At 37.9% G+C, this 24,868-nt stretch overlaps 1 protein-coding gene across 1 annotated transcript in view; it reads left to right on the top strand.

Annotated features, from left to right (window-relative positions):
* The window catches only part of LOC104271807 (cullin-4A), a gene marked incomplete at both ends in the record, with an annotated part of 31,333 nt that extends 6,809 nt beyond the window's left edge, over positions 1-24,524 (top strand). Inside the window, 14 exons of the mRNA XM_009866598.1 lie at positions 212-281; positions 2,006-2,079; positions 3,670-3,832; positions 6,160-6,249; positions 7,385-7,467; positions 11,017-11,084; positions 13,261-13,379; positions 15,921-16,113; positions 17,494-17,598; positions 19,301-19,411; positions 19,746-19,831; positions 20,854-20,961; positions 23,143-23,260; positions 24,429-24,524. Of these exons, the coding sequence (XP_009864900.1) occupies positions 212-281; positions 2,006-2,079; positions 3,670-3,832; positions 6,160-6,249; positions 7,385-7,467; positions 11,017-11,084; positions 13,261-13,379; positions 15,921-16,113; positions 17,494-17,598; positions 19,301-19,411; positions 19,746-19,831; positions 20,854-20,961; positions 23,143-23,260; positions 24,429-24,524 (1,484 nt within the window). The remainder of the gene's footprint in view (positions 1-211; positions 282-2,005; positions 2,080-3,669; positions 3,833-6,159; positions 6,250-7,384; positions 7,468-11,016; positions 11,085-13,260; positions 13,380-15,920; positions 16,114-17,493; positions 17,599-19,300; positions 19,412-19,745; positions 19,832-20,853; positions 20,962-23,142; positions 23,261-24,428) is intronic.
* Positions 24,525-24,868: the final 344 nt, after the last annotated feature.

Raw genomic sequence — 24,868 nt, 5'->3', positions numbered from 1 at the left:
AGAGCGGTGAGTGTTCTTGAAAACACCGGGAGGCCTTTTGGAGAACTGCCAGCACCTCTGCTGGGTGGAAGCTCTGCAGTTAATGATTTATCCCTCACAGTAACATCAGAATATCCATGGAGCAGCTTTGCTTAATGTCTAGCAAAGATCATCTCCAGAATGTGGCCTCAAAAGATACCGGCAAGCGAGTTTTCCTTAATAGGTGCTGTACAGATTCTCTGGATAGTCTTTTATTTTTAAAGAAGATAAATAAATGCTGGCAAGATCATTGCAGACAAATGGTAAGTCGAATGTTTGTTCAGAATACATATACTTGAGGTGTGAAATCTGGCAAAAAGGAGTTTGTCACTGTTTTAACTTGGGGCTGTGCTGCATCTCCTCCTCCAAGCTTCAGCACTGGTTTTCACTCTCCCCTTTGCTAGGTGGGGGTGGTTTTGTTTTTGTTGTTGAAATTTTAAGTTCTGTTAATTCTGACTTTCATAGGTTTCAAATCTAGTTGAAATATCACTCAGAAATATGTTGACACCTGTTTTCTGTTGGTGGAAAAAACTAACCAGGCTATGCTGAAATTGCTTGCTGTTGGCAATTTTAAATAATTAGAGAATCCACAATCTTTGCCTCTAGATAGCTCCCAGAGCTAGGTTAATTTGTGACTTTTTTCTTTTTTTTTCTTTTTTTTTTTAATTGTGCAGCAGAGGTGATCAGCTTGACTAGGTGTAAGAAACAGGAAGGTTAGAGAACTGAAACTGCCTTTCTGCCCTTGCCTTCTACCTCCACAATGAATTATGTTACAGAAAAAATCCTTTCTGAGACACTCTGTGTGAATTGCCCTCGTAATTCTAATTGTCCCTTATAATTCTAAACCAACATTTTACAGTGAGTTTTCGTTGCATTGGCACTTAGTTTTGGCTGCAGATGCCCCAAATGGCTGAATTTCTATTTTCATTCCTTGAATCCACTCCTTTCTGAAATAAAAATGGAAAGTATCATGGAAAGTATTCAAAGCAAATTCAACAGTCTGGTGAAACTAGAGTTGAAGTTTATTGCCTTGAAAATTTAATTAAACTGGACCAGTGTTTTTCTAGAAAGGCTTTTACTATGAACTCTGTTCACTGTAATTGCTTTTGAGCGTTCTCTTTTTTTTTTCTCCTCCTCAGAGCAACGACCTGTAGCAAATCGTTAACCATGTGCTGAGTTAGCACTTGTGGTATTTAAGAAAAAAAAAATCAGCCTCATTGCTGATTTTTGTGATTTAATATGCTTGGGCAGAAACTATGTCAGCTTGAGAATTACTTCAGAAGCAGTGAAATCTTTTAGGGGAGGAGTAGGTGGGCAGCTGGGGATAGAAATTTCTGTGGCTGGCTGGGGGGTGTGTTAGTTACCGACATCCTGAGTTACACTAATGCTAAACAAAGTTAGGCAGCCTTTTTATGAGCACAGTTAAAAATGGATTTTGAATGTGAAAGAGTAATAAGCTAGAAAATCACCTCCTCCTATTTTTTTAATTTTAAAAAAAGATATGTTTTTATACCTTCCTTCCCCTGTTAGAATTAATATATCTCTATTCTTCTCATGAATTTTTGCAGCTAACTCTTATTACAGAAAGGTCTGTTGCACAGCTTATTGTCTCTGCTTAAATCTTCTTTAAAAAAAAGCAAACAACATGGCTCTATTGCTGTTTCAGGGTGTTTACTGAATGTCTTGGTGGTATTGCTTGAATGGCTTATGTATCTCAATAGCAGGAGAACTCCTAACAAGCTAATAAAATAATTAGTTACTGGTTAGGAATTTGAAAACTGTCTTGGATGAACTTGGCAATACTGCTTTGTTATAGTATTAACATTGATAAATTCTCTACCAGTGGCTGTACAAGTCACTGTATAATTTGAAAATAGACATGCATCTTAATTACTGATTTATGTGAAGTAGTTTTTTGCAAGTTGCTTTATAATTTAAAATATCGCATGATGGTGAAGAGAAAAATGCTTTCTTTATGTATTTTCAGATAATGATCAGAAGCATTTTCTTATTTTTGGATCGTACATATGTACTTCAGAATTCAATGCTTCCTTCTATATGGTAGGTATCCATGTAAGTATTCCTCACTTCTTTAGAGTTTGAACATGCTATTACATTTGCAAAGGTTGAAAAGAATTTTTTTTCACATTACATTCGATCTGGTTAATAGGTCTCTAAAATTTTGTGTTAATTTATAGAAATACATGTGTCAGCATATCCGTGTGTCATTTCCTCTTCCCCCAGGAATACTCATTGTAAAGTGAGGGTAAAAGAAGAAATAGGTCTGTGAACACTTGAAAGTTGAGGCACGTTACTGCTGTAGTTGTCACAGCCCAGGTGAGGTTGGCTGGGTGGAGAACCTCCTCAGGCTGCTGCCTCTGTACCTTAACACTGTCCCAGTGTTACTTTAGATGCTCCTGGTTTTGACAAAATTCAGCACTCAACTTCTTGCTCCATTGTTTTGTTTGGGTTTTTTTAAATAAGTCAAGGTATACTGACAAATGGGCAGATCATCTTTTCAGCCCTGGCTTCTTGAGAGTTTAGACCTGTGGCATTGAGATGGTGCTGCTGTGTTTTCAGCACACCACGGTCATGTCTTCGGGCATTCTGCTTTTAAGCATCTCTCCTGAGGGGCATTTTATACCATTGCACAAGCAAACAAACCCAGACTTTGCTGAAAAATTCTGGTATTGTTGCTGCATCTAAAGCAAAAAAAAAAAAAATTAGATAAAATGCTGAAGTAAAAGCGTGCCTTTTTGCTGCCTGGGTGGCTTCTGTGCTCTTGGGAGTTCCTTGGGCTGTCTGAGGAATGTGGTATCCTTCTCCCACCCCTCACCTGTCCTATGGACATCGTTCTTCCCGACCTCTGCACTAGTTTTCCTCCAGCTCTGTGTGTTAGGCTTCCTTTTGCTAAACGTTGTTGAAAAGGTCTGTTCATACTTTGTGCGTTCTTTTCCTCGTACCGGGAAAAATCCTTGTATTGAAATCCTGATGTGTGTGAAGAAGTTGGAGTTAAGAAGTTTTATTTAAGATTCTTCTGTTTTCCTTGGCCTTGGCTGCTTCATGGCATAAAGGCACCATTCCTCATCCTCTTAGAATGAAACAAGAATCTGATAGAGGTGATCATAGGGTCCTAAGCATACAGAGAATTCATACTTTGGGACAAAACTGGATTGACTGATCCAGGGAACCTTGTGTTAAGATATATGTTTGGATTTTTTAATTTTTTATAATAATAGTAATTTCTTAATAAACAGATACTGTTATACCCTATTATATGAGATAAAGACAAGCTGATCAGAGTTTGTAGCTGAAGTGTGTGCATCTGGTAACATGTTGCCTGGTATTTTTATGATTGTTCTTGTTACAGTTTTCTTAGTGGATAGTATCAAAAAGCATATACAACCCATAGAATCCTAGAAACATTAAGGTTGGAAAAGACTTCTAAATCATCTAGTCCAGCCATTAACTCAACAATACCATGACTGCTAAACCACATCCTGAAGTGCCATGTCTACACATGCATATATTCGCTTTCTGTATAATATATATACACGCTCCATATATTTTATATGTATTTTTCTCAAACCGAGATACGGATTTTTGAGAAGAACAAACAGCGTGATCTATTAATTTTCAATGTTCACACAGGGATATGGGGCTAGAGTTATTTAGAAATCATGTCATTAGTGACAAGCAAGTTCAAAACAAGACTATTGATGGAATCCTCCTGCTGATCGAACGAGAACGAAACGGTGAAGCTGTGGACAGAAGTTTGCTGCGGAGTTTGTTGAGCATGCTGTCTGATTTGCAGGTGAGTGCAGCAGACTTGACTAATAATGGCTATGTTTATAAACAGTTTGGACTTTTCTAATGCATGTGTTTTACAGAAATAGTTCTATTCTTCTGGTAAATGTGTTTCAAAGTCTAGGTATTAGATTGATAAGACTGCCTCTTCTTTACCTGATAAGCAATATTTATTTCTTTGTTTTAGAATGAGACCTCTTTGCCTCAGGAAAGGTAGTGACCTAAGGACTTTTAAATAATCGATGTGAATTGTCTCAGTATGTGCAATATTTTGTCTGTCTTAATCACTTATTTTCTAATCCTAGTACCAATTAAATGTAGGAGCAAAAAAACCACCTTTGTCACTGTAAAGAAGTGTCACTTCTTGGAGTCTAGATCCTGGGTCTGTGTCAAACGTCACTGTATTGGCAACTTCTTAGCAGAGGTGCCAAGGATAGAGTGGGATGCAAAGTTAAGAACAAGGTTTTCAAATAGATCAAGTTCAATCTTTAGCTTGGTGGGACTTTCCATTAGCATAGATGCTAGGTGACTAAACAGAAAGAGAGTTTGAAGAGGAGAACTGGATAGATAGTCCTTTTGGGTCGGGCAGCTTACCTACTTTTCTGCCTTTCTTGTTAACCCTCCTGAGTTTCATCTGTAACTGTCGCTAATGTACCAGAAAAATTAACAACTAATTATTCTGTTGAAGAGAGAAGGCAAACTTTGGTCATTGGTTTTTCAGATCACATAATGTGGAGGTGTGGATCTGGTTTGTGTGCTTTTTCCCACCTTTTTTCCCACATTGTTATTTGCCAGTTTTTCTAACTGCATCGGCTTTTTCTAGGTGTTGACCTTTTATCATTTTTTTTTTTTTTAGCAAAGTACTCTGCTAATCAAAGATAAACATTCCTCTTTTTTGGATCCTTCTTATAGAATTGAATTTAAGTATGCATTCTCTTTCACTGGCTCAAAAGTGTAGTTTTCCTTTTTCACTAGGGAAACTAACTTGGTCTAATCTGTTCTTTCACAACATCTATCGCTTCACTGAGATAGAGATGCGTTCATAACCCTGTAATTACATGCCAGGATCTCTGCTTCTGCCTCTATCAACAAAAGTTAGCTTCTGGAGAAAAATCAGTAAATTAAGCAAATCTTACATTTCATTTTGAAAACATTTATTCTCTTACTCATTCCTGATTCCTGCAGTTGAGGCCCAGCTGTTGAAAGGTGGTTCCTGCTTGCATAAATCCTATTCTATGGCTTTTTCCTATTGTAGAGCTGTGTGTGTTTTGTATAGAAGATAGTTCCGTATACAGTTACATCAATGTTTTTCTAGTTATCCTGAAGGAAAAGAAGGTAAGAAATAAAAAGTAGAATTTGATTCTGTTGGACGTGGAGCTAGTGTATAGAGAAAACTGAAACAATGAGCCTACTAGCGATGCTGAATTAGTGAACCGTTATGCTCTGACTGCTTGTCAAGCCGAAGATTTTGAGATTAAGCTTACACTGGAAAAAAAAATCAAACTTTGAAAGGTCTTTAAGAGAAAAATAAATGATCAGAATGTAGTGAGTTTTACAGCTTTGCTATGTTTTGTAAGAAATATTTTTCTCTGATCTTCCACTGCACTGAAGGAATATTTCCTTTTTCTTTACACTAACTGTCCCTCTGTTTGCATGTTATTCCCTAGTTACCTTCTTCAGGCTGTTTTAACTATTTTATATACTTATCCTTTCTAACTTACATCCTTTCTATACTAAACTTAATTCATTATGCAGATGTTTTTCAATGTCTATGCTTGTTGGTGGTGCCCTTTTTTACACAACTTATTCTTTCGCTGGAGAATGATACTTCACCTAATTGGTATAATTAATTTTTCCTGGGCTCTTGAGATAAATCTGGCAGATCTGAGGATGCATTACCGAGTGCATTGTTACTTTACTAATGGAATTACCTGTTTTGTGCTCATGTTGCACTAGTTGGAAGCATTTAATTATTTTTTTTCTGCAGAAATATCAGTGGGAGTCTTGAGCTCAGGTGGATTGGATGTCGTCGCTGTGTTGTGACGTTGGGTGCTGGTCTTGGGCTCTGTGCCTTTGGCAGAAACATGTCAGTTTAGATGATTTGAGTGCTGATGACTGAAATGTGCTATTGCTGCACTGGGAAGTCAGCTCTGATAACTCTTTCTGAAACCAGCGGGACAAACAGAGAACTTCTGTGTTAATGTTATGCTGCTCTGACACTTCTCGGAACTGTGTGCATTCTTGAGATTTTACTTGCCCTCCAGGCCTGACAGCCAAAATATGCTGTCCTTGCTGGCAGCTTAGTATAAGTAACTAAATTAATTTCTTGAGCAGGTTTACAAGGAATCATTTGAACAGAGGTTTCTGGAAGAGACAAATTGCTTATACGCTGCAGAAGGCCAAAGATTAATGCAAGAAAGAGAGGTAGGTGCATGCTGCAGATGACTGGCTTTGTTCAGTTAAATTTACTCGTACCCAGGTACACACGTACACATTGACATGTTTTGATGTTGACCACAGTACTGTATCAAAGGGAAGTGCAGACTCCAGACTGCCGTGGTGTTTGAAATATCTAATTAAGAGTGGAGAAACCCAGAAATATTTTGTGTAGCTAAATTCACATTACCAGAAGATCATTTAGACACAAAGCTGAAAGGTGTGCCATTGATATATTTGCCCGCAAGTTGTAAAATATCCTCTGGCATAATTTTACTATGTAGTTAATACCAAAGCAAACTGTTCACTTTTTACTATTTTGTTGCATTTATTTTTGCTGTTTTGTTGGGCTTTTTCCATATTAGTTAAATAGAATTAAGACATTTTTGTTTTCTGTCCAGTTGAGATAAAATGATACTCTGCAGTGGGCAGCCTGAAAATGTGGTAATCTCTGAAAATATATGTTTCTTGATGGTCTGAAATCCAGGAGACTGTCTTTATTAATTCCATTTTAACACTTGAGTCACTACAACCGTTTTCCATGCTTAGTGGAAGGCTGTGGAAAACCACAAAAGGAGTAAGGCCCTAAATTATACAGTATGTACTTATGCATATGCACATAATACATACACATATGGGCATGAATATGTGTGTGCACACATATATACATGCACGTACACTTAACTGTTTTGATCATTTGAAGCTTGAGTTTCATATGTGAGTTGTAATACAGGCTAAGTGTGTGAACTCACCACAGGGACAGATACTCTGCTGGAGAAGCTGCCGTTGAAATAATAGAACTCTATGGTTGGTGCCAACTGAAAATCTGCTTCATGATACTAGGGCTAGCTTAGTGCAGAAGGGGTTTGATAAAAAATTAACTCCCTCTGAAAAATTCTCAGCTTTCTGTTGTTCTTTCTGTCAGATGTGGTTATAGTACTTTTAATATGAAGTAACATTGATTAATAAAAATATACATTATGTAGTATATAACATTCTGGTGGAATAGTCCTTTTCATTGTGTATTCTCTTTATCCTTGTAGTTCAAAATAATTGTTATGAAACAAGATTATCTGCCTTTCATGCCTTTGTAGTTGAACTTGATGTTCTTTTGTCTTCCTAGGTCCCAGAATACCTTCACCATGTTAGTAAACGTTTGGAAGAAGAAGGAGACAGAGTAATAACATACTTAGACCACAGCACACAGTGAGTACAGATTTTGTCATTCTTGGTATAAAGCAAGCATCCCTTGTAAAACAGCGTGATTATCTGTGGTTGTAGAGACAAAGATTTTTTTTCTGCACTATCTTACAGACATTATCTTGCTGACAGTGTGTGTGATACAGCTTAGGTGTTTTAAAGACTTTATTATTATCAAAACTGATTTATTTAAAACCAAAATGTACTTCCAGGAAGAGGGGAGATATTTGTCCAGAAAGATTTATCAGTGTATACTGAAGTTAAAAAAACCATGATATAAACCTCAAATTTGCATTATCAAAGTAGCAGGTGATTTTAGCCATTCATATACTCATAACAACATGAGCCACAAATCCCATGAGAGAAAGAAAGATGCATTAGGCAAAAAAATAAGAGATGAAAGAGTTAAATCACAGCATGGGCAAAAGGACATGAGCATTACTTGTGAGCAGTCCAGGACGTGGACTTAACAGTAGATTAGCTTTGATATAGCTGCAACGAAGGTATTGTGCCAGCACCTGGTTCTTGTTTCACTTGGGTGTTGAGTAATAGTGTGTGTTTTGCTGGGCTAAGAATGTGTGTTCAGGAAGTACTGCAGAGTCAATGACACACTATAAATTCATATATAATTTCTCCTGCAGTAAGCTGTTGCATTTTGTTTTTAATAAATAACATCACAGTTAATAAACAACATAACACTTTACTTCAGTTTTCTGGATGATATATTGACATTTCATTGGATGTTAGAAGTATAACTGACTCAAAATTATCTTTTTATTTTCTTCAGACATATTTTATACATGTATACTCATACATGTACTGTGTGTAATGACACACAACTTGAATCTTCTTCCTGTAAATGCTGATTGCAGTGTGGCTAGATTTTTCTGGCAAAGTCACTCACATTAAAATATGTGGAACTTCTTTTATATATAAAGTTAAAGCACATGCATATTAACTATTTAAGTTAAAAAATAGGTTGATACTATTTTTTCAGCCTAGATGTACATCAGGTCCTTGCTTTGAATCTCATCCTTAGTTAAAGGCTTAGAAACCGACTTTTAGAAAGCTTCACACTAATTTCCTTTCTCTGCATCAGGAAACAGGAGTTCTTAAAATTAGCTCTCTTGAGTTGTCCTCAGGTGATACTGTCTCTATGGGTGTGCCTGAAAATTGCAGAAAGGATGTTAAAGGTAGTTACTGGATTTTATCTGGAGGTGGAAGTGATATTTCCAGGACAAAACTATCACAGGAAACACCATTCAAAGTACTTCAAACCAGATTTATGCAACACGGGGAGAGTGTGTTGTTGCAGCCCACGGAGGGGTTTGTTCTGCCTGTCAGTACGTGCCTTTCTGGAGACCTGACCAGAATAAGCGTATCTCCAGGTCAGTCAGAAGATGGCTGAGGTAGGTGGCTTCGAGGCTGTACAGAAGGTCCCTTCAGGCTCATTTATTAGCTGGCGGTCAAAATACTCATTCTGTCTGCTTTTTAGGAAATAGTGTTCTGCCTCTCAGTCTCAAGCAGATGCATTGCTCTCATCTCCCCTGGAGGCAGAATAGGTTTTCCTGGGCAAAGAATGGTATTTTGTAGAACCTTCTGCTGGTGGAGACAGTCAGCAGCTATAGATAGCAGTGGTTGGAAATTTCAGGGAATATGGAGGTGACCGTAAAAATGGCCATATATGTTAAGACCATGGGTCTGTCTAACTGGTATTTCATGTTCGCTTACAACCACAGAAGGTGTCATGGTTTAACCCCAGCCAGCAACAAAGCCCCACTCAGCCGCTTGCTTACTCTCCCCTAGTAGGATGGGGGAGAGAATCAGAAGAATATAAGTGAGAAAACTCATAGGGTGAGGTAAAGACAGTTTAAGTAAAGCAAAAGCCACCTGCACAAGCAAAGCAAAACAAGGAATTTATTCACCATTTCCCACAGGCAGCAGGTGTTCGGCCATCTCCAGGAAAGCAGGACTCTGTCACGTGTCATGGTGACTGGGGAAGACAAATGCCATCACTCCAAACATCTCCCCCTTCCTTCACTTTCCCCTAATTCTGTATGCTGAGCACTATGTCATATGGTCTGGGATGGGATATCCCTTTGGCCAGTTGAGGTCAGCTATGTCCCCTCCCAAGTGCTTGTCCACCCCCAGCTGCTTGCTAGTGGAGTGGAGAGCAGAAAAGGCCTTGATGCTGTGCAAGCACTGCTCAGCCATAATGAAAACTTCCCTGTCTTATCAGTGCTGTTTTCAGCGCAAATCCGAAACAGCCCCATAGCAGGACAAACTAACTCTATCCCAGCCGCAACCAGCACAGAAGCGAAAGAATAAATACATCTGATGCTCTGATACTCTCCTGTATCTGCTTGCCTTCGGGTCGGGATGTTTTCTGAACATGATGTGATTTGCCTGTTTAGATCTCTTTCAAATACTTGCACTGTCTCGCTGGGGTTCACCTAAGCTTCAGTATCTGTTCTGGCCTTTGGCGAAGGGTTCTACTGGTGCACTAGTCACTGTGTGATAAATTGCCTCCTTTGGTTTAAGTCTGGCTTCCAGTTCTTGCACTGGAAGGGAAAAATGATGATTCAGTTTCACCTTTTCCCTGCCTTTCAATGCACTGTATACATTGTAGCTGATGCTGCATACTTCGATCATCCATGTTCCCTCCTTTGAGCCTTTCCAAATTCTAATTTAACTTTGAGATGAAGGCACTAAACCAGTGTACTGTATGTAAGGTCAGGCAAGTTGGGCTGTTTCAGGAAAGGTGGTGTTTTGGCAAAGATGGGGACAAAAGTGGATTCTGCTACATAAAAGGCTTCCACCAGTAAGAGTCAAGCACTAAAATCTAAATTAAGGGTCTAAGAACTAGTTTTATAAACACAGAGTTAGTCTTTTGCTGTCATATTGTAAGCAGCAATAGATTTTTAAATGTTCAAATTATTATCCTTGTGCGCTTGAGGCAATTCTTTCTTTTAGACTATAAAAGGTAAACCAGAAAACTTTTCCTGTCTAAAGTCAATGTATCAAACAAATATTCATATTCAAAAGTAAGGAAAATTCGAGGACAAATTTAAAATGTTTTGCAAATTTCAGTCTTGTGGTTCTAGCTCAACATAGGTTTATATAGGTCCATAACACAATTAGATTAAAGGTTTTGAGTTTTGAACATCACTAGCATATGCTGTCTTGATTTGGAGTTCAAACCCTTGTAGGGTTTTGTTTTATTTTGTTTGCTTGTTTTTTTTCCAAGAAAATGTCAATTTCTTCCAGAAATGTTTCTGTATTGATTTTTGGTATCTAAGCTTCTTTGTTCTACTGCGTAAGTACTTGCTTTTTAGTATCAAAACATTAATTTCTTTTTAAATTACGTATATGGTTTATTGATTTCTTTCTAGGTTTATATCACATCTGACATTTTTGTCTTAACTTGTAGCCACTGTTTTAAGTAGAAAATAGTTGATATTTCTTTTGTATTGTAATGCAAGTTATTCACAAATACACTGTGACAGGAGGCAATTCCCTTATAATCATCTAATATGCTTTTCTTGCCTGTTTTAGGAAACCACTGATTGCTTGTGTGGAGAAACAGCTGTTAGGAGAACACTTAGCAGCTATTTTGCAAAAAGGTATTCTTTTAAAATTAATGTAATCTCTAATAAGCAGCAGATTCTCATACTCTGCAATAACTATAAACTCCACAGCTTTTATTTAAGGAGGCATACTAGCCATGGGAAAAACTTCTACATATCCAGAAAGCTGACCCTATGACTTAGATCCACTGTGACAAGTAAATTTTATATAGGGAAACAAATATCTAAAATATTTCATATTTGTAGAGGTTGCTAAACCCCTTAAATCTCCTTTTACTTGCAGCAGTGGGCTTAGGAATTAAACCTTTGGAACTGTTTATTTCCTAGAATTATATAAATTTTTAAACAAGAGTTTCAGTCACTGTCGTAGCTTCTTTTATGTGATAATCCCACTGCTCACGTACAGTAGATTCACAGATTCTTGTGATTGTGTAGTTCAAGAATCACGAGTTACTGGAACCGACAACGTTCCAAGGCAATGAACTTTCATGTGCTTTTGTCTGTATTTTACCTTTGTCTGGCAGTTTCAGATAAGAGCTGCAGTCTTCTTAGTCTCCTTATTCAGGCATTAGTGTCTTCAAATCACCATTTTTTGGTCCTCTTAACTTTTGATCTCTACTTTTTCACTGAATTTCTGAGTTCAGTCAGTATTCCCTTATTGTTTAATACTTTAGATGATCTTTTACTTCTCCTGCCAGTAGATCTTCTAGTAAATTGTCCTTACAGCTTTGTTTCCTTTACTGCTGCAGAACAGATGTTCCTAGTAGTCTAGGATCTTTGAGCTCCATCATATCCATGTTTGTTAATACTTTCAGGTTGTTATACATACCCCTTTAATTTCTTTCATCGTCTCATTTAACGACAGACAAATGCTCACAGTTTTCTCTGATCTTATCTGGGAATGTGTTATCTTACTCTTTTCAATACACATAAAAAATAAGCATGGTCGCTCCATCTTATTCTTAAGGTTATTGTAAATAGAAGGTAAGAATAGTGGAGTTTTTTGTTGGTATGTCAAATTTGTTGCTCTTTAATTCAGATTTATCAGTTGGCTTAAGCAGAAACTATGTGGTCTTGTTTTAACCTGAACTTTTTCTTGATTTATAATGTTTATGTACCATCCATGTAAATATGGAGATATTTGTACATTTTTCTAGATATTACATCTTAGGACTGTAATGGAATAATCCACTAGTGATTAAAAATCCTTTGTAATGTAATACCATTTAAAAATTTGGATTAATGAAGTCTGTTTTGTGAAGTAAGACATCTGTGCCGTGTCAGCTATACTGATGATGTCAGCCTGTGTATAATGAAGCTTTCTGGATTCTCCTCTGGAGACATTCAAAACCCGCCTGGATGCGGGTGACCTACTGTAGGTGATCCTGCTCTGGCAGGGGGTTGGACTAGATGATCTTTTGAGGTCCCTTCCAACACGTAACATTCTGTGACTCTCTGATTTAAAAAATGCCCTAAGTCTTGGCTGCTACCCTCCCATATTACTAAAGCCTCTGTCACCAACCCTAGGCAATGTATCTCTGCATTGAAACTACATTCAGCATATTCTCTAATGTAAAAATGTGGACCTAGTTGTTGTATGCTTCACATTTTGTTTTGAGCTTTTGTTCTCCTTTCATTAGTCCAAAGTTTTGTCTCACGTAGAGTGAATCAGTAAGGGCAGAAGTTGCTTGGAAGGAATTTGTAGTCTTGTGTTACTCTGTCAGTATGTGCGTAGACAATTCAGAGCACATTCTTAATCTAAAAACATGGCTCACTGTGCTCCACAGAAAAAAAAATCTTGCAAAGTATTTATCTCTACTTTAAATTTGGGGTGTTTTACTTGGCTTACTGTTTTGACATCCTTTAGAGGCTCTTGATAAAACTATACCCTTCAAATCAAGCACCGTTATAAGCCTTCTGCAGAAGGCTTACAGTTAAGATCTTGCTGGGAAAGTACTTCAGTTGAAATAGTTTTAAAATATTATACTATGAGTCATTTCAACCAGTTTGAAAAAGGGAATGTGTAAAGCCTGAACATATGACTTGCTTTCAGAAATTTACTCTTAAAAATTTGATAGTTCTTAAGCACACTGGAGGGTGTTATCTTTTGACATGTTTCATAGAGGTTTTTTATAATATATTTTAACTGTATTTATGCAGCTGTATTCAGATTCTCTCTTTTGTCTGTTTTTTAAAATTTTATTTTTTTTAGGGCTTGATAACCTGCTTGATGAAAATAGAATATCAGATTTGACCCAGACATACCAACTTTTCAGCCGGGTAAAAGGTGGGCAACAGATCCTTTTGCAGCACTGGAGTGAATACATCAAGGTATTTCAAAGATCTCTTACACATGTCAAAAATTATGCCGTTACATATTTCTTCTATCAAAACCAAGAGTAATATTTAGGTGTATGTATCAAAGTTCTGGTTTAAGCAAGTATGGGTAGGGCTGTTAATGTTTTGCTCCCCAGTAATAGTCACATGATGAGAAACAGTAACATCTGAGTTTTAGCTTTAAATTTCAACTTGAAAATTACTTGCTTCATAGGTTTGAACTTTATACAAGAAGTCATTTTGGTTTGCTTTACGTTTAAATATACCCACATGCACATGTGTTCAGGGTGTGCTGGACTGTACTATGTGTTGTGTTTTGCTACAAATACACTCAACTCTTTGCATATCTGCAAAATCAGTGAAACATCAGAACGTAGCCATTCTGCAGATTCACAGTGCTACATGTAACCAACCTGCAGCGATGCTAATGTATGTTTAAGCTGTTTGGAAGGGAATGCTCCTCTTCAAAATCATCCGTCATCAAACTCGAAGCATGTTTAGATGCTTCAAGTTTGTTTTGCTAGGCATAATACACACATAGTATGCTGTCCCGGAGAGCTTCTACTCTGATGCTCTTGCAAGACGAAGGGAGCAAAGCTTCACAGGAGCTATTTTTCTTTGGAGTTGCTAATTCCCTATGTGGTGGCTCTCCCCCAAATTGCCCACGTATTCACCAGTCTTCAGGATGCAGTGCACAACATCAGTTCATTTCAGAGGTGATGCCTTCCCTGCACACACGTGTCTGGAGTTTGGCACAATCCACCAGCATGCAGCCTGTGGCAAGAGGGACGTACTCACCCCTCTGCCGCCCAGAACTCAGATGAAGTTTGCTGTCCTCCAGTGTCCCCATATGCAGCCCATGGATCCATAGGCAGCTGGGCCAATTGAACAGCTTGCCATGGCTGAGGAGGAACGTCTTTCATCTTCCTTATTCCCAGTTCATGCTCCTGCCGTAACCCTTGTTCTGCCTGCCACTCCATAGACTCTCCTGTGATCTGTTTTAACACGGTACCTGGGTGAGGTCAGTTTTATTCCCAGTTTAGTGAGCTAAAGAGGGTCACAGAAAACTCTATGCACTGGCCCAAGTTAAAAAGTGGGAATTCAGACAGGTATGAAAACAAGGGGAGGAGGACCAGAAGCTCTCACAGCAGCAAGTTGTTCAGTTGGCTATTATACCCTATGTCTTGCAGAATCAGACCTTTTATGGCTTTGTTTTTTAAGAATCTTCTATAGTATCAGTAAATCTCCTCCTTTCAAACATTCTTTATGACAAAATGCGTTTAACTGAGGCTTCAAGAACTTTTATCTTGTGAGCCGTTGTAGGAAGAAGCACAGAGAATGTGCCAAGTTATCGGAGCGAAGGTCTGTGCTCTACTGTAGTCACCTTTTTATGGTTTCAGAGGTGCCACTTACCTTTCTGTGTCTCACTTTGCTGTTTACAGAATAGGGGGGACGCCCTGCAATTATGAACGTAACTGATACTGTGAGATGTCTAAATGCTGTGGTAACAAAGGGGGAAATTGTGCCAAGTGTAAGCTACAATGGGCTAGATGAGCCTCAGAGGTCCTTTCCAATCCAAACCATTCTGTGATAAGCACATTGAATCTCAGGACCTTGGGCAGCCTGGTGTTTGGCTTCACTCTGAAGTGTTACTTGAGAAGGATCTGAATGAAAGATCACAGCAGATATTGAAGTGGAAATTATGAGATTTGGGAGGGATTTCCCCATCTCTCTGACTGTCGTGGCTGACATACTTCAGTTGATGCAAATATACTAATTGAATGCTGTTGTGTTGTTACTGTGCAGATGTTCCTCTTTCTCACCTTGGCAAACTGGTCGTTCTGTCTAGGGCACTGATTGGTGTTACTAAACAATTGTAAATTGTCCGATAGGTTAAAATTCTTCCTTACAGGATATTTTGGTTCACTAGAAAATGGCACTATAACTCTAAGATAATAAATGTAGGAACAAAAAAAGAAAATAAAGTCTGTGACTGCTTCTTGCAAAGGGGAAAGTTTTGTTTTATTGCAAGTCAGCTAGGTCTTTTTTTTGCTTTTAAGCCCTTGCTGAAGGAAAAATCTTGGAGTAATGAGCAGTGGTTGAATTTTTGCCACCTGTTCCATCTCCTGGTGGATTTAAGGAAAAATAGTGCAAAGTTTTCCACTACACTTAACAATTCTGAGGCAGTTTCTGTCTGATTTCTTTCATGTGAATCATGTAGTTCTGTATCTAACTGTAAACTTGCACATCATACGGTCATGTCTGCTGTGTAATTCTTTTTATTTTTTTTAACTTTTGTCTTAAATGTATATAATCTTTAAATCAAACACTAATGTTTGAAATCCATTAACGTGTGTCTGGGTTTTTATTTTAAATTTCAATGCATCTCATTTTTTAAAAATTAGAAGTCACCTAAGTAGCTCTGGAAAAAAAATTATTCTTTCTATTGATAAATTTTGTAAGGGTAATTGTGTCTGTTGGGGGAGATAGGTAGCGCTCTGAAGTATTTTATTATCAAAAGTGTTTGTTTTACAGAACTTTGGGACAACAATAGTGGTTAATCCTGAAAAAGACAAGGATATGGTGCAAGAGCTACTAGATTTTAAGGATAAAGTGGACCATATCATAGAAGTGTGCTTTCAGAAAAATGAAAAATTTATAAACTTGATGAAGGAGTCCTTTGAAACATTTATCAACAAGAGACCAAATAAGCCTGCAGAATTGATAGGTACACAAATATTTTTTCTGTAAAAATATTTTAAAAATCTGTAGAAAGCATGATAAGATAATGCCGCTGAGTGTGCTAGTTGTGATAGCGATGCAGTACGCATTCTGCTTTAGGAGACTCGTTTTCGGGATGCGAGGCAGAAGTGAAGCTGGGAGCGTTGCGCGTTCAGAAAGCTTGGGTGTGCTGCCAGGTGCCCCGAGGGAGCATGTCACCTCCTGCTGTCCCTGCGCTCTGCTGCTTGCACGGTGCCTGGTGCTAACAACTGCTCCGAGAGCGTAACGCTGGTGCTACGAGTGGAGTAAATGGTCAGGGGGAAGAGTAGCTGGAGAGCAGGGAATAAAAAAAGGTAATAAAGGGAGCTATTTTTAATCGTGGTAGTAGGGGAGTTCTTGGGGTGTAATGAATCTCTCAGAAAGGACCAAGTGCAGCCTATCGATCTGCCTTGAAGACTGGTCTTGGGAGAGGAATTTTAAAGCCTTTCGATACAAGGAGTTTTAATAGAGAAAAGGTTTTCTTGTCTTGACGGGGAAACTAGTGCTTAGTAAGGGGAAAAGTAATAGAAACATCTATTATTTGCTTTATTCCTGATCTGGCAAAAGCTGTTCTGACTGTTTTGTCTGCAGCAAAACTGGAGCTGCAGCATTTTACCCCAGGAGAGGATCTTACTCCTTGGTTGTTTGTTTTTCCTCTGTATGTTCTTTTGCCTTTATTCAACTATTTTATGTCTTCCTTCTAAAACCAGCTTTATGTAGGACAAACTGCACAATCTAGTGATACAGGTTAAAGCCATGATAGGGTCTACTGTCACTTGTGGATCATAGAGTTTCAGCTCCTGCAAAGGTTTCCTTCTTATGCAGAAGGTCCTATAAGCGCATTAATGTGGCTTAATAAATACTTAGCTAAACTCATTGCTTAACCTTATTTCTGGCATTCTGAAGCTATTAATTTGAGAGTGTTGCTTCTCTTTAAATTTTGAGATGCTCCTACCAAGGAGCATGAGGTCTACAGAAGTATAGTCCTCTCTGTGTTGTTTGTTTCTGTTTCTCATAAAATACATTCATATGCGTTGTACACTTCCAAAACATTGTCTTTCACCAAGTAATGTGCTTGCTAAGACTATAACAAGAAATATGGGAATATCCATTGCATTAATTTTAATGCATCTGTTTTAATGTGGTTCTTTTTTGTGATATTTGTTCATTATGGCAGTAGTACAGTAGGGCTCTGTCATTCCACTGAACATAGGGTTGGGAAAAGGGAAAATAGAAAATATAACACTTGTATTTTAACATATAGTAATATTTCAAGTGGGAGATGCTTAATTGTTTATTTTAGATTAACATTTTTTTAAAGCTTTTAAACTGTTTCATTTATTTGTAGCAAAATATGTGGATTCCAAGTTAAGAGCTGGTAATAAAGAAGCAACGGATGAAGAGCTGGAAAGAATCCTTGACAAAATTATGATCATATTTAGATTCATTCATGGTAAGAAAAAGCAGTTCACCATTGATGCAATTAAAAACACTTTCCTTGCTATTAGCAGAACTGCATTCTTCTGAATGTAAGAAGTCTTTTTTAGCATGACTTTCTGCTGAGCTTAGTCTCAAGTTCAGGTTGCCTTACATCTGAATGAGCACGATAAATACACCAGGGAGGACAAACTTGTTCTATGAAGACTGGCAAGTCGTAGAACTCTTACAGTCTGTGAGTGAAGACCTAAGAGTTAGAGCTCTTGGTAGTTTTTTCACATGAATTAACTGTATCTGTAACTACAAACTCCCCTCCAATGACAGAAAACAGAAAGGTTGGTACCGATTTTCTCTTCCTTGCTCACCTCTGTATGTTATAGTTGCAAAATATGTGAAAGCCCATCAACTAATGACTTGTCTTCTCTCATCAGGGCTCAGAATGGCGGGAGAAAATGTTATTGCTGTGTTTTACTGCCTGTGAAAGATATTTCCTTTATGTATGTTCCTATCTGAGCAAAGCCTTGAATGTGTTAATTTTTTTACTCTTTTTTTTTCCTAGGTTGAGTATCAGGGGGTAAAAAATGTGGCTGAGTCTGATTGAATGTGTGGTCACTGTTTTGAGAGAAGTGGGATGTGTATCTTGGACAAAATAGGAACTCCCCAGTTCTGTATTAGTTTGTTCTGAGATCTGTGGAGTCATTTTCTCATAAAATCAAAACCAGTAAAATATAATGTGAAAGCAGGCAAGAAGTCAGTTGTAAGGTAGTATCATTTGCATCATGATCTTTGTCAAATGCAAAGGTCATTGGATGAAGATGGTGAATGAAACCAGTATCACTGGCAACACTTGAGCCTAAGAGGTTAATTTCTGTTAATCTGGAACTTTGGCTAATCTTTTTCTCTAAATATTTTTATAGTGGAAATTTATTTCAAGCTCTCTAGTGCATGAGAGTCCTTTTAAGAGCAGATGATAATTAGTAGTCAGTTTCTGAGCATCAGACTTTTCCATAGTGTCTTGATGCTGCTTCGTGAAACAGCATTTGAGCAGAGGGCAGGATGAAGAAGAAGGAAGGCTCTCAGAGAAATGACTACATTGGAATATATTTGCAAGGAATTAGAGGGGCTACTGTAGGCAGTGCAGACAGCTCCTTGAGTTACAGTGAATTTCTTGCTCTTAAAAGTGAAAGACCTTGCTGTTATCTTTACACTATCAATAGAAAGATTTGTGGAAGCTCTGGTATAAGGTGTGAAAGTTTGTGGGTGCCGATACAGCTTCTTTATGTCAAAAGGCTATTGGCAAACCAAGTGAGAAGACTTCTGTCAATTTTTCTTCACCTTAGGCTTTTAAAGGATATTTCTTCAGTGTGTAGGAATGCTTCTTTTTTTTTTAAAAATAATTTTAATAAATTAGACCACTGGAGGGAGAATATTCTTCTGGAAACCAGAATAATTTCATATGATTGGAAGCTGATCCAGTGGGAAATAAGAGGCAGCACATGTTCCTGAGGGGAGAAAAAATAAAAAGACAGAAGTAAAAAATTTGCAAAATATAAAGAAACCAAGTTGTCTGCATGTTTTTCATCACTGTTGTGTAGTAAATATTGTTCTGCTCATCAACGTGTCATGAGAAAGGCTTGTGTCACAAACCTGCAGTGCGATGATGCAAATAGAATGTATGATTTCAGTTGTATTTTATTTTTGCTTCATTTTCCATACAGGTAAAGATGTATTTGAGGCATTTTATAAGAAAGACTTGGCCAAAAGACTGCTGGTTGGAAAAAGTGCATCAGTAGATGCTGAGAAGTCCATGTTGTCAAAGCTTAAACATGGTAGGCATTTTCAGATGAGTTCCATTTTTATTACTTTTTGGCATGGAAATTGGCATCCTTACTTTCTCATGCTTAAGAAGTGACCAGTGGCCAGACTTTAAGTAACAGCTGAGCGTATCACAGCTTTCCTTGTGCTCGGTAAGAACTGTTGGTCTGACCTCTCAGATATGTGGCTGGTTCATACCTACAGAGGAGCAAAATCCATCAGACACGTACCTATTTGTGCGTGCTCTGTAACCCAGCAAATCTGGCTCAGCTGTCTCAGGTTAAACCTTTATTGCTTGTCCTGTGCCTCTTTGTAACTGTGGGATCTTTGCTTTAATTCACGTGACAGAATGTGGTGCTGCTTTTACCAGCAAACTGGAGGGCATGTTCAAGGACATGGAACTGTCAAAAGATGTCATGGTTCAGTTTAAGCAGGTACATTCGACTTCTGTTTGTGTACTAAATTTTCAGTAGTGGTGGGGAAGTACTAAATGGTGTTATACCTTAGATTTAGCTAAAATTAAATAAAAGGGCTTTTGAGCAGGACCTAGTCATAGTGACAGCGTCTACTTACAGTTCTATTTATTGGACAGAATTTATTTACTGAATTTCTATTCAAAGATAGTCTTATTTTACAGTTTTATTTGATTGCTTTTTAAGTAAGCTACAGTTTAAATAGCACACAGTAATTTGGTTGTCTGACATCCTTTAAAGTCCATACTCCTTCACTCTGTAAACTGTTGCTGCTCTGCTGAATTGTGTGTGAGTTACCCTCACCAGAGAAACTCCTTGAAGGTTACAAGTGCACAGAAACTGTGTGTGTCTCAGCCCCAAAGTTTCAGCCTGCTGGTGGCTGAGAGAATGCTTGAAGGAAATACTGTATATGCTTACCTGCCTGTTGCCCTTCTCCCTGGGTACCTGTTTTGAGGCCTTACTGAGGACAGGATACGGGGGTACAGGTCTGACCCAGGACACCTGCTCCTGTAATAAAACACTGTGGTGACTTTTCTCTCCCAGACTTTGCAGCCTGGCTTGACTGATGCTCAAATTCTAGGCAAATGCTTTGTCTAACAAATGTGGAAGTTCCACGGGACACTTTTGATCTTACAGTTCTTGCCCTGGCTTCTCATCAAAAGCCTTTTATTTTTTTTCTTTTGTGCTTTATTAGCATGTAATTGAAGTGCCCTTGACCTTAGTACCCTGGAAAGACAGTAGTCTAGGATACTTCAAGGCGTGTTGTTTTCTTTTTACTTCCAGCCACTTGTTCTGTTTTGAAATTGGGGAAGAGGGCATTAGATGGTCATTCAAAATCCTGGCAGAGAATGTCTAAACAAGGATGTGGCCTGTAGAAATTTTTTATTGTGATACTAATTTTAAATGTCAAATTTAAATATATTTTTTTTCTAATTTAGCATGCAGATAGTATATTTGTATGATTTTTGTCTCTTGCATTTTAGTATATGCAAAACCAGAGTGACCCAGGAAATATAGACCTCACAGTAAATATATTAACTATGGGATATTGGCCAACTTATACACCTATGGAAGTCCACTTAAATTCAGAGGTTAGTGTTTGAATTCTTCTTGTAAATGTACTTTACAGAGTGAAATCATAGTCACTATCATAGGCTGAACTAATACACTTTGCTTAATGTTCTTAATGCTCGATATTTTAAGGGTTTTATTTATTTTAAAGATTCCAGAATTGAAAAAAAATAAAATGTAATAGGTAAAATCCATTTTTTCCAGATTATTGTTTCACTTAATGTGGTTTTTTACCTTTAATAATAATAATTACTATTAATAATAATAATTTAGTGTAAAAATCAGTATCCTTAACACTGCAGTCAAGCACTTAGAAGTTTAAAACTGGACAGTTCACCCTAATTTAGTCCATCTTTATCTACACTGACTATGCATTTTGATCTGGCTAATAGCTATGTTACTGCACATTCTTTTTTTCTGTAAGATCTGTTCCCTGTAATGTGTCACACAAAACTAGCCCCTGCATTTAAATGGCATTTCCTTAGACAAGGTTGGTTTCAAGTTGAGAGATTTTTGCAAAGCTGCTATTAGTAGCGATTTAAGTTGAAATACGTATTTGGAGTCCTATTTCTCGCAATATTTTGCTTTATGTTAACTGTGGGAAGCCCTTCAGAGAGGGGCAGTTCAGAAGATGTGGAAGCTTTTATGCTTTTAGTCCTGTAGTGCCTTTTCCTTTGTAGCAGCCTATTTCAGAAGAATCCAACCTGAACAACATGCCATGAAAATGGAGAGGTAAAAACCCCTTACTTGGAAGTAAGAGGGTATAAAGTATGGGAATCGGACTTTAATCTGTATGGGGCAAACTAAAGGAGGACCTTGGGAGCAGATGGCGCTAGTCAGTGTAGAGGTGTGAGATGTATGCTTCTTGTCCAGAGACTTCTTAGACAGATTCAAAGTTCAGGACAAAACTAGTATTTATTTGGAGATTTAAAACCCTTTACAGGGGGGGTATTTTGTTTTTGTTTAAAATAAACAAACCAACCAGCAAACAGCAAGTCTGCTGATGACTCTGAGCTGTGTGGTACAGTCAACACACGGGAGGGAACGGATGCCTCACAGGGCGGCCTCGACAGGCTGGAGAGGTGGGGCCCATGCCAACCTCATGAAGTTCAACAAGGCCAAGGGCAAGGTTCTGCACCTCTGTTAGGGCAGTCCCAAGCACAGACACAGGCTGGGCAACGAGTGGATCGAGAGCAGCCCTGCGGAGAAGAACTTGGGGATGTTGGTGAAATAAAAACTGGATGTGAGCCAGCAATGTGCACTGGCAGCCCAGAAAGCAAATCACATGCTGGGTTGCCAGCAAGTTGAGGGAGGTGATTCTCCCCCTCTGCTCCACTCTGGTGAGACCCCACCTGTAGTGCTGTGTCCAACTCTGGGGCCCTGAACGTAAGAAGGACACTGACCTGTTGGAGCAGGTCCAGAGAAGGGCAATGAAGATGATCAAGGGGCTGGAGCACCTCCCCTATGAGGACAGGCTGAGAGAAGAGCCTGGAGAAGGGAAGGCTCTGGGAAGGCCTTATAGCAGCCTTCCAGTACTTAAAGGAGGCCTACAGGACAGATGAGGAAGGAAGGAAGGTAGTAATGGGTAGGGGGTAATGTTTTCAAACCTTTCAGTTTTCAGTATCAGGGTAGATTTTGATTAGATACGAGGAAGAAACATTTTATGATGTGGGTTGTGAGACACTGGAATAGGTTGGCCAGCGAAGCTGTTGTAGCCCCCTCTTGCAAGTGTCCAAGGCCAGCCTGGATGGGGCTTGGAGCAACCTGGTCTAGTGGGAGAAGTCCCTGCCCATGGCAGCGAGGTTGGAACTAGATTGTCTTTAAGATCCTTTCCAACCCAAACCAGTGCAAGGCCAGCCTGGATGGGGCTTGTCCTGCCCATGGCAGTGAGGTTGGAACTAGATTGTCTTTAAGGTCCTTTCCAACCCAAACCAGTGTATGGTCCTATGGAGGTTAAATAAAATAATAAAAAATTAAAAGCTATTTTTGAATTTCAACTTTCTTTTGTCAACAGTAGGACCAGTACTAGTGTTCTCGTGAGCCGGATTTTGCTCTTTCGATTTTATTTTTTTTCACACAAACAAAAAAAATAATAATAGTAAGTTATGAAACATGGTTGAGAATAAAGAATCTGTGGAATCATCCCACATCACTTCACTGATACAACACTAATAAACATTTTTTTTCTCTTTGCTTCACAGATGATAAAGCTTCAAGAGGTATTTAAAACTTTTTACCTGGGAAAGCATAGTGGTCGAAAGCTTCAGTGGCAGACCACTTTAGGGCATGCTGTCCTAAAGGCAGAATTTAAGGAAGTAAGTTTGCTTGTTTAGTGCTTAACTTGTTGGGATAAAATTTAGGTCAGTTATTTGGAATCTGATCATATATTGTATTTTCTCTAACAGGAGTAACATTTTTGTGGAGGAAAAATCGCAATTCAGTACTGTTATTTTGTAGAGAAAGTAGGCTTTTTATAATGAAATTCAAAAGACTAGCTAACAGAAGACAACAATGTCATACCTTTTGGTAACATTTGAGTTCATTTGACAGGAATTGTTACTCATGGGAATACAGAAAGTTATAATAAAGCAGGAAATTAATGAAAGATTAAGAATGCAGCATCTTATTTTTAGTATGGTATTGTTTTGATCATAGAAATACTGGTGATGCTTTTAGTCTGCTTCAGTGATAAAAAAAGAGACTAAAGGGTGTTAGTCATGTAATGACTGCGGTTAAAATTTAAATGCTTGTTGAATTATTTAGATCTTAAATAACCACATTGTTTCTTAATGTGGTTTTGTTTTGTCTCATGAAATATCTTGCCTTGCTAATAATGTAGCTTAATTGAGCCAGAGCAAAGACAAAAACACCCTTGAATTCTTTTACTAACTCATTGTGAATATGAAACTTAGAAGTTCAGTCATTATGTAATGGATGGATGGGTTTGTAGTCGTCGGTTGACAGAAGTGTTTACATCTGTCTGAAGAGTCTTATTTATTTCCTTTCCATTGCCTGTTTGTACTAATGTTATGCTACTAATAATCCTGTCACACTGTATCATAGTAAACTAATAATATTTCATATCTGATCCAAGAACAAGATTTCTTTTGTATTAGTTTGCTCATCTTGATAAAGTGGAACTTGGATGAAGTTTCAAGAGATTGGCTATTGATGTTGGCAAAGCCATAATGTCATATATTGTAAATAAAATCAAGTAAATGATATAAAGTAAATACATGGCCATTCTAAGAAGCTTCTGCTGTGTGCTGCATTGCTACTGTTAGCAAAACAAAGAGGTTTTAAAAATATCCTGTTTCCGCAATACTGCATTCAGGTGGATTATTCTCTGTGTTAGGCATTTTAAAATGCACATGTGTTCCTCTAGAAATAGAAAAAAGGATGTATAGTTTCTGTAACTTGTCAGATTTGGGGGATACAATAGAAAATGCTCTGAATATTGCTTCTAATTATTTGATATTTCTTTTAGAATTTCAAGTATCGCTCTTTCAGACATTAGTGTTGCTTATGTTTAATGAAGGAGATGAATTCAGTTTTGAAGAAATTAAAATGGCCACTGGTGTAGGTAGGAAGAATACATTTTGATTATTAAATTTATTCATCAAGTGATTGCCAGTTTCGATTTGGTATGTAAAGGCCTAATTTTAAGAAATTTGCCACAATCTTTAGGATAAACTTTATGAGCCAATAGTATACAGGCACCAGAAGAGATGAGGACAATGCTGCTGGTACTTCCTAGTGTAGATGAAATAGATGCTTCCCAAAATTAAGAGCTGTGTAGCTTATGGTACTATTAACAATCTAATAGATTTACAAAATGTATCACTGCAATTCTTAAAATTCAAGTGGTGATAAAGACTGTTGTGTGTATAGATTATTTTTGTTCCATTATAGTTTCAAATACTGTAT

This window comes from Apaloderma vittatum, unplaced genomic scaffold (assembly GCF_000703405.1).
Source record: "Apaloderma vittatum isolate BGI_N311 unplaced genomic scaffold, ASM70340v1 scaffold8853, whole genome shotgun sequence".
Taxonomy (NCBI): Eukaryota; Metazoa; Chordata; class Aves; order Trogoniformes; family Trogonidae; genus Apaloderma; species Apaloderma vittatum.
Note: the sequence above shows the minus strand (reverse complement) of the source record. Positions and strands in the feature narration are given on the sequence as shown.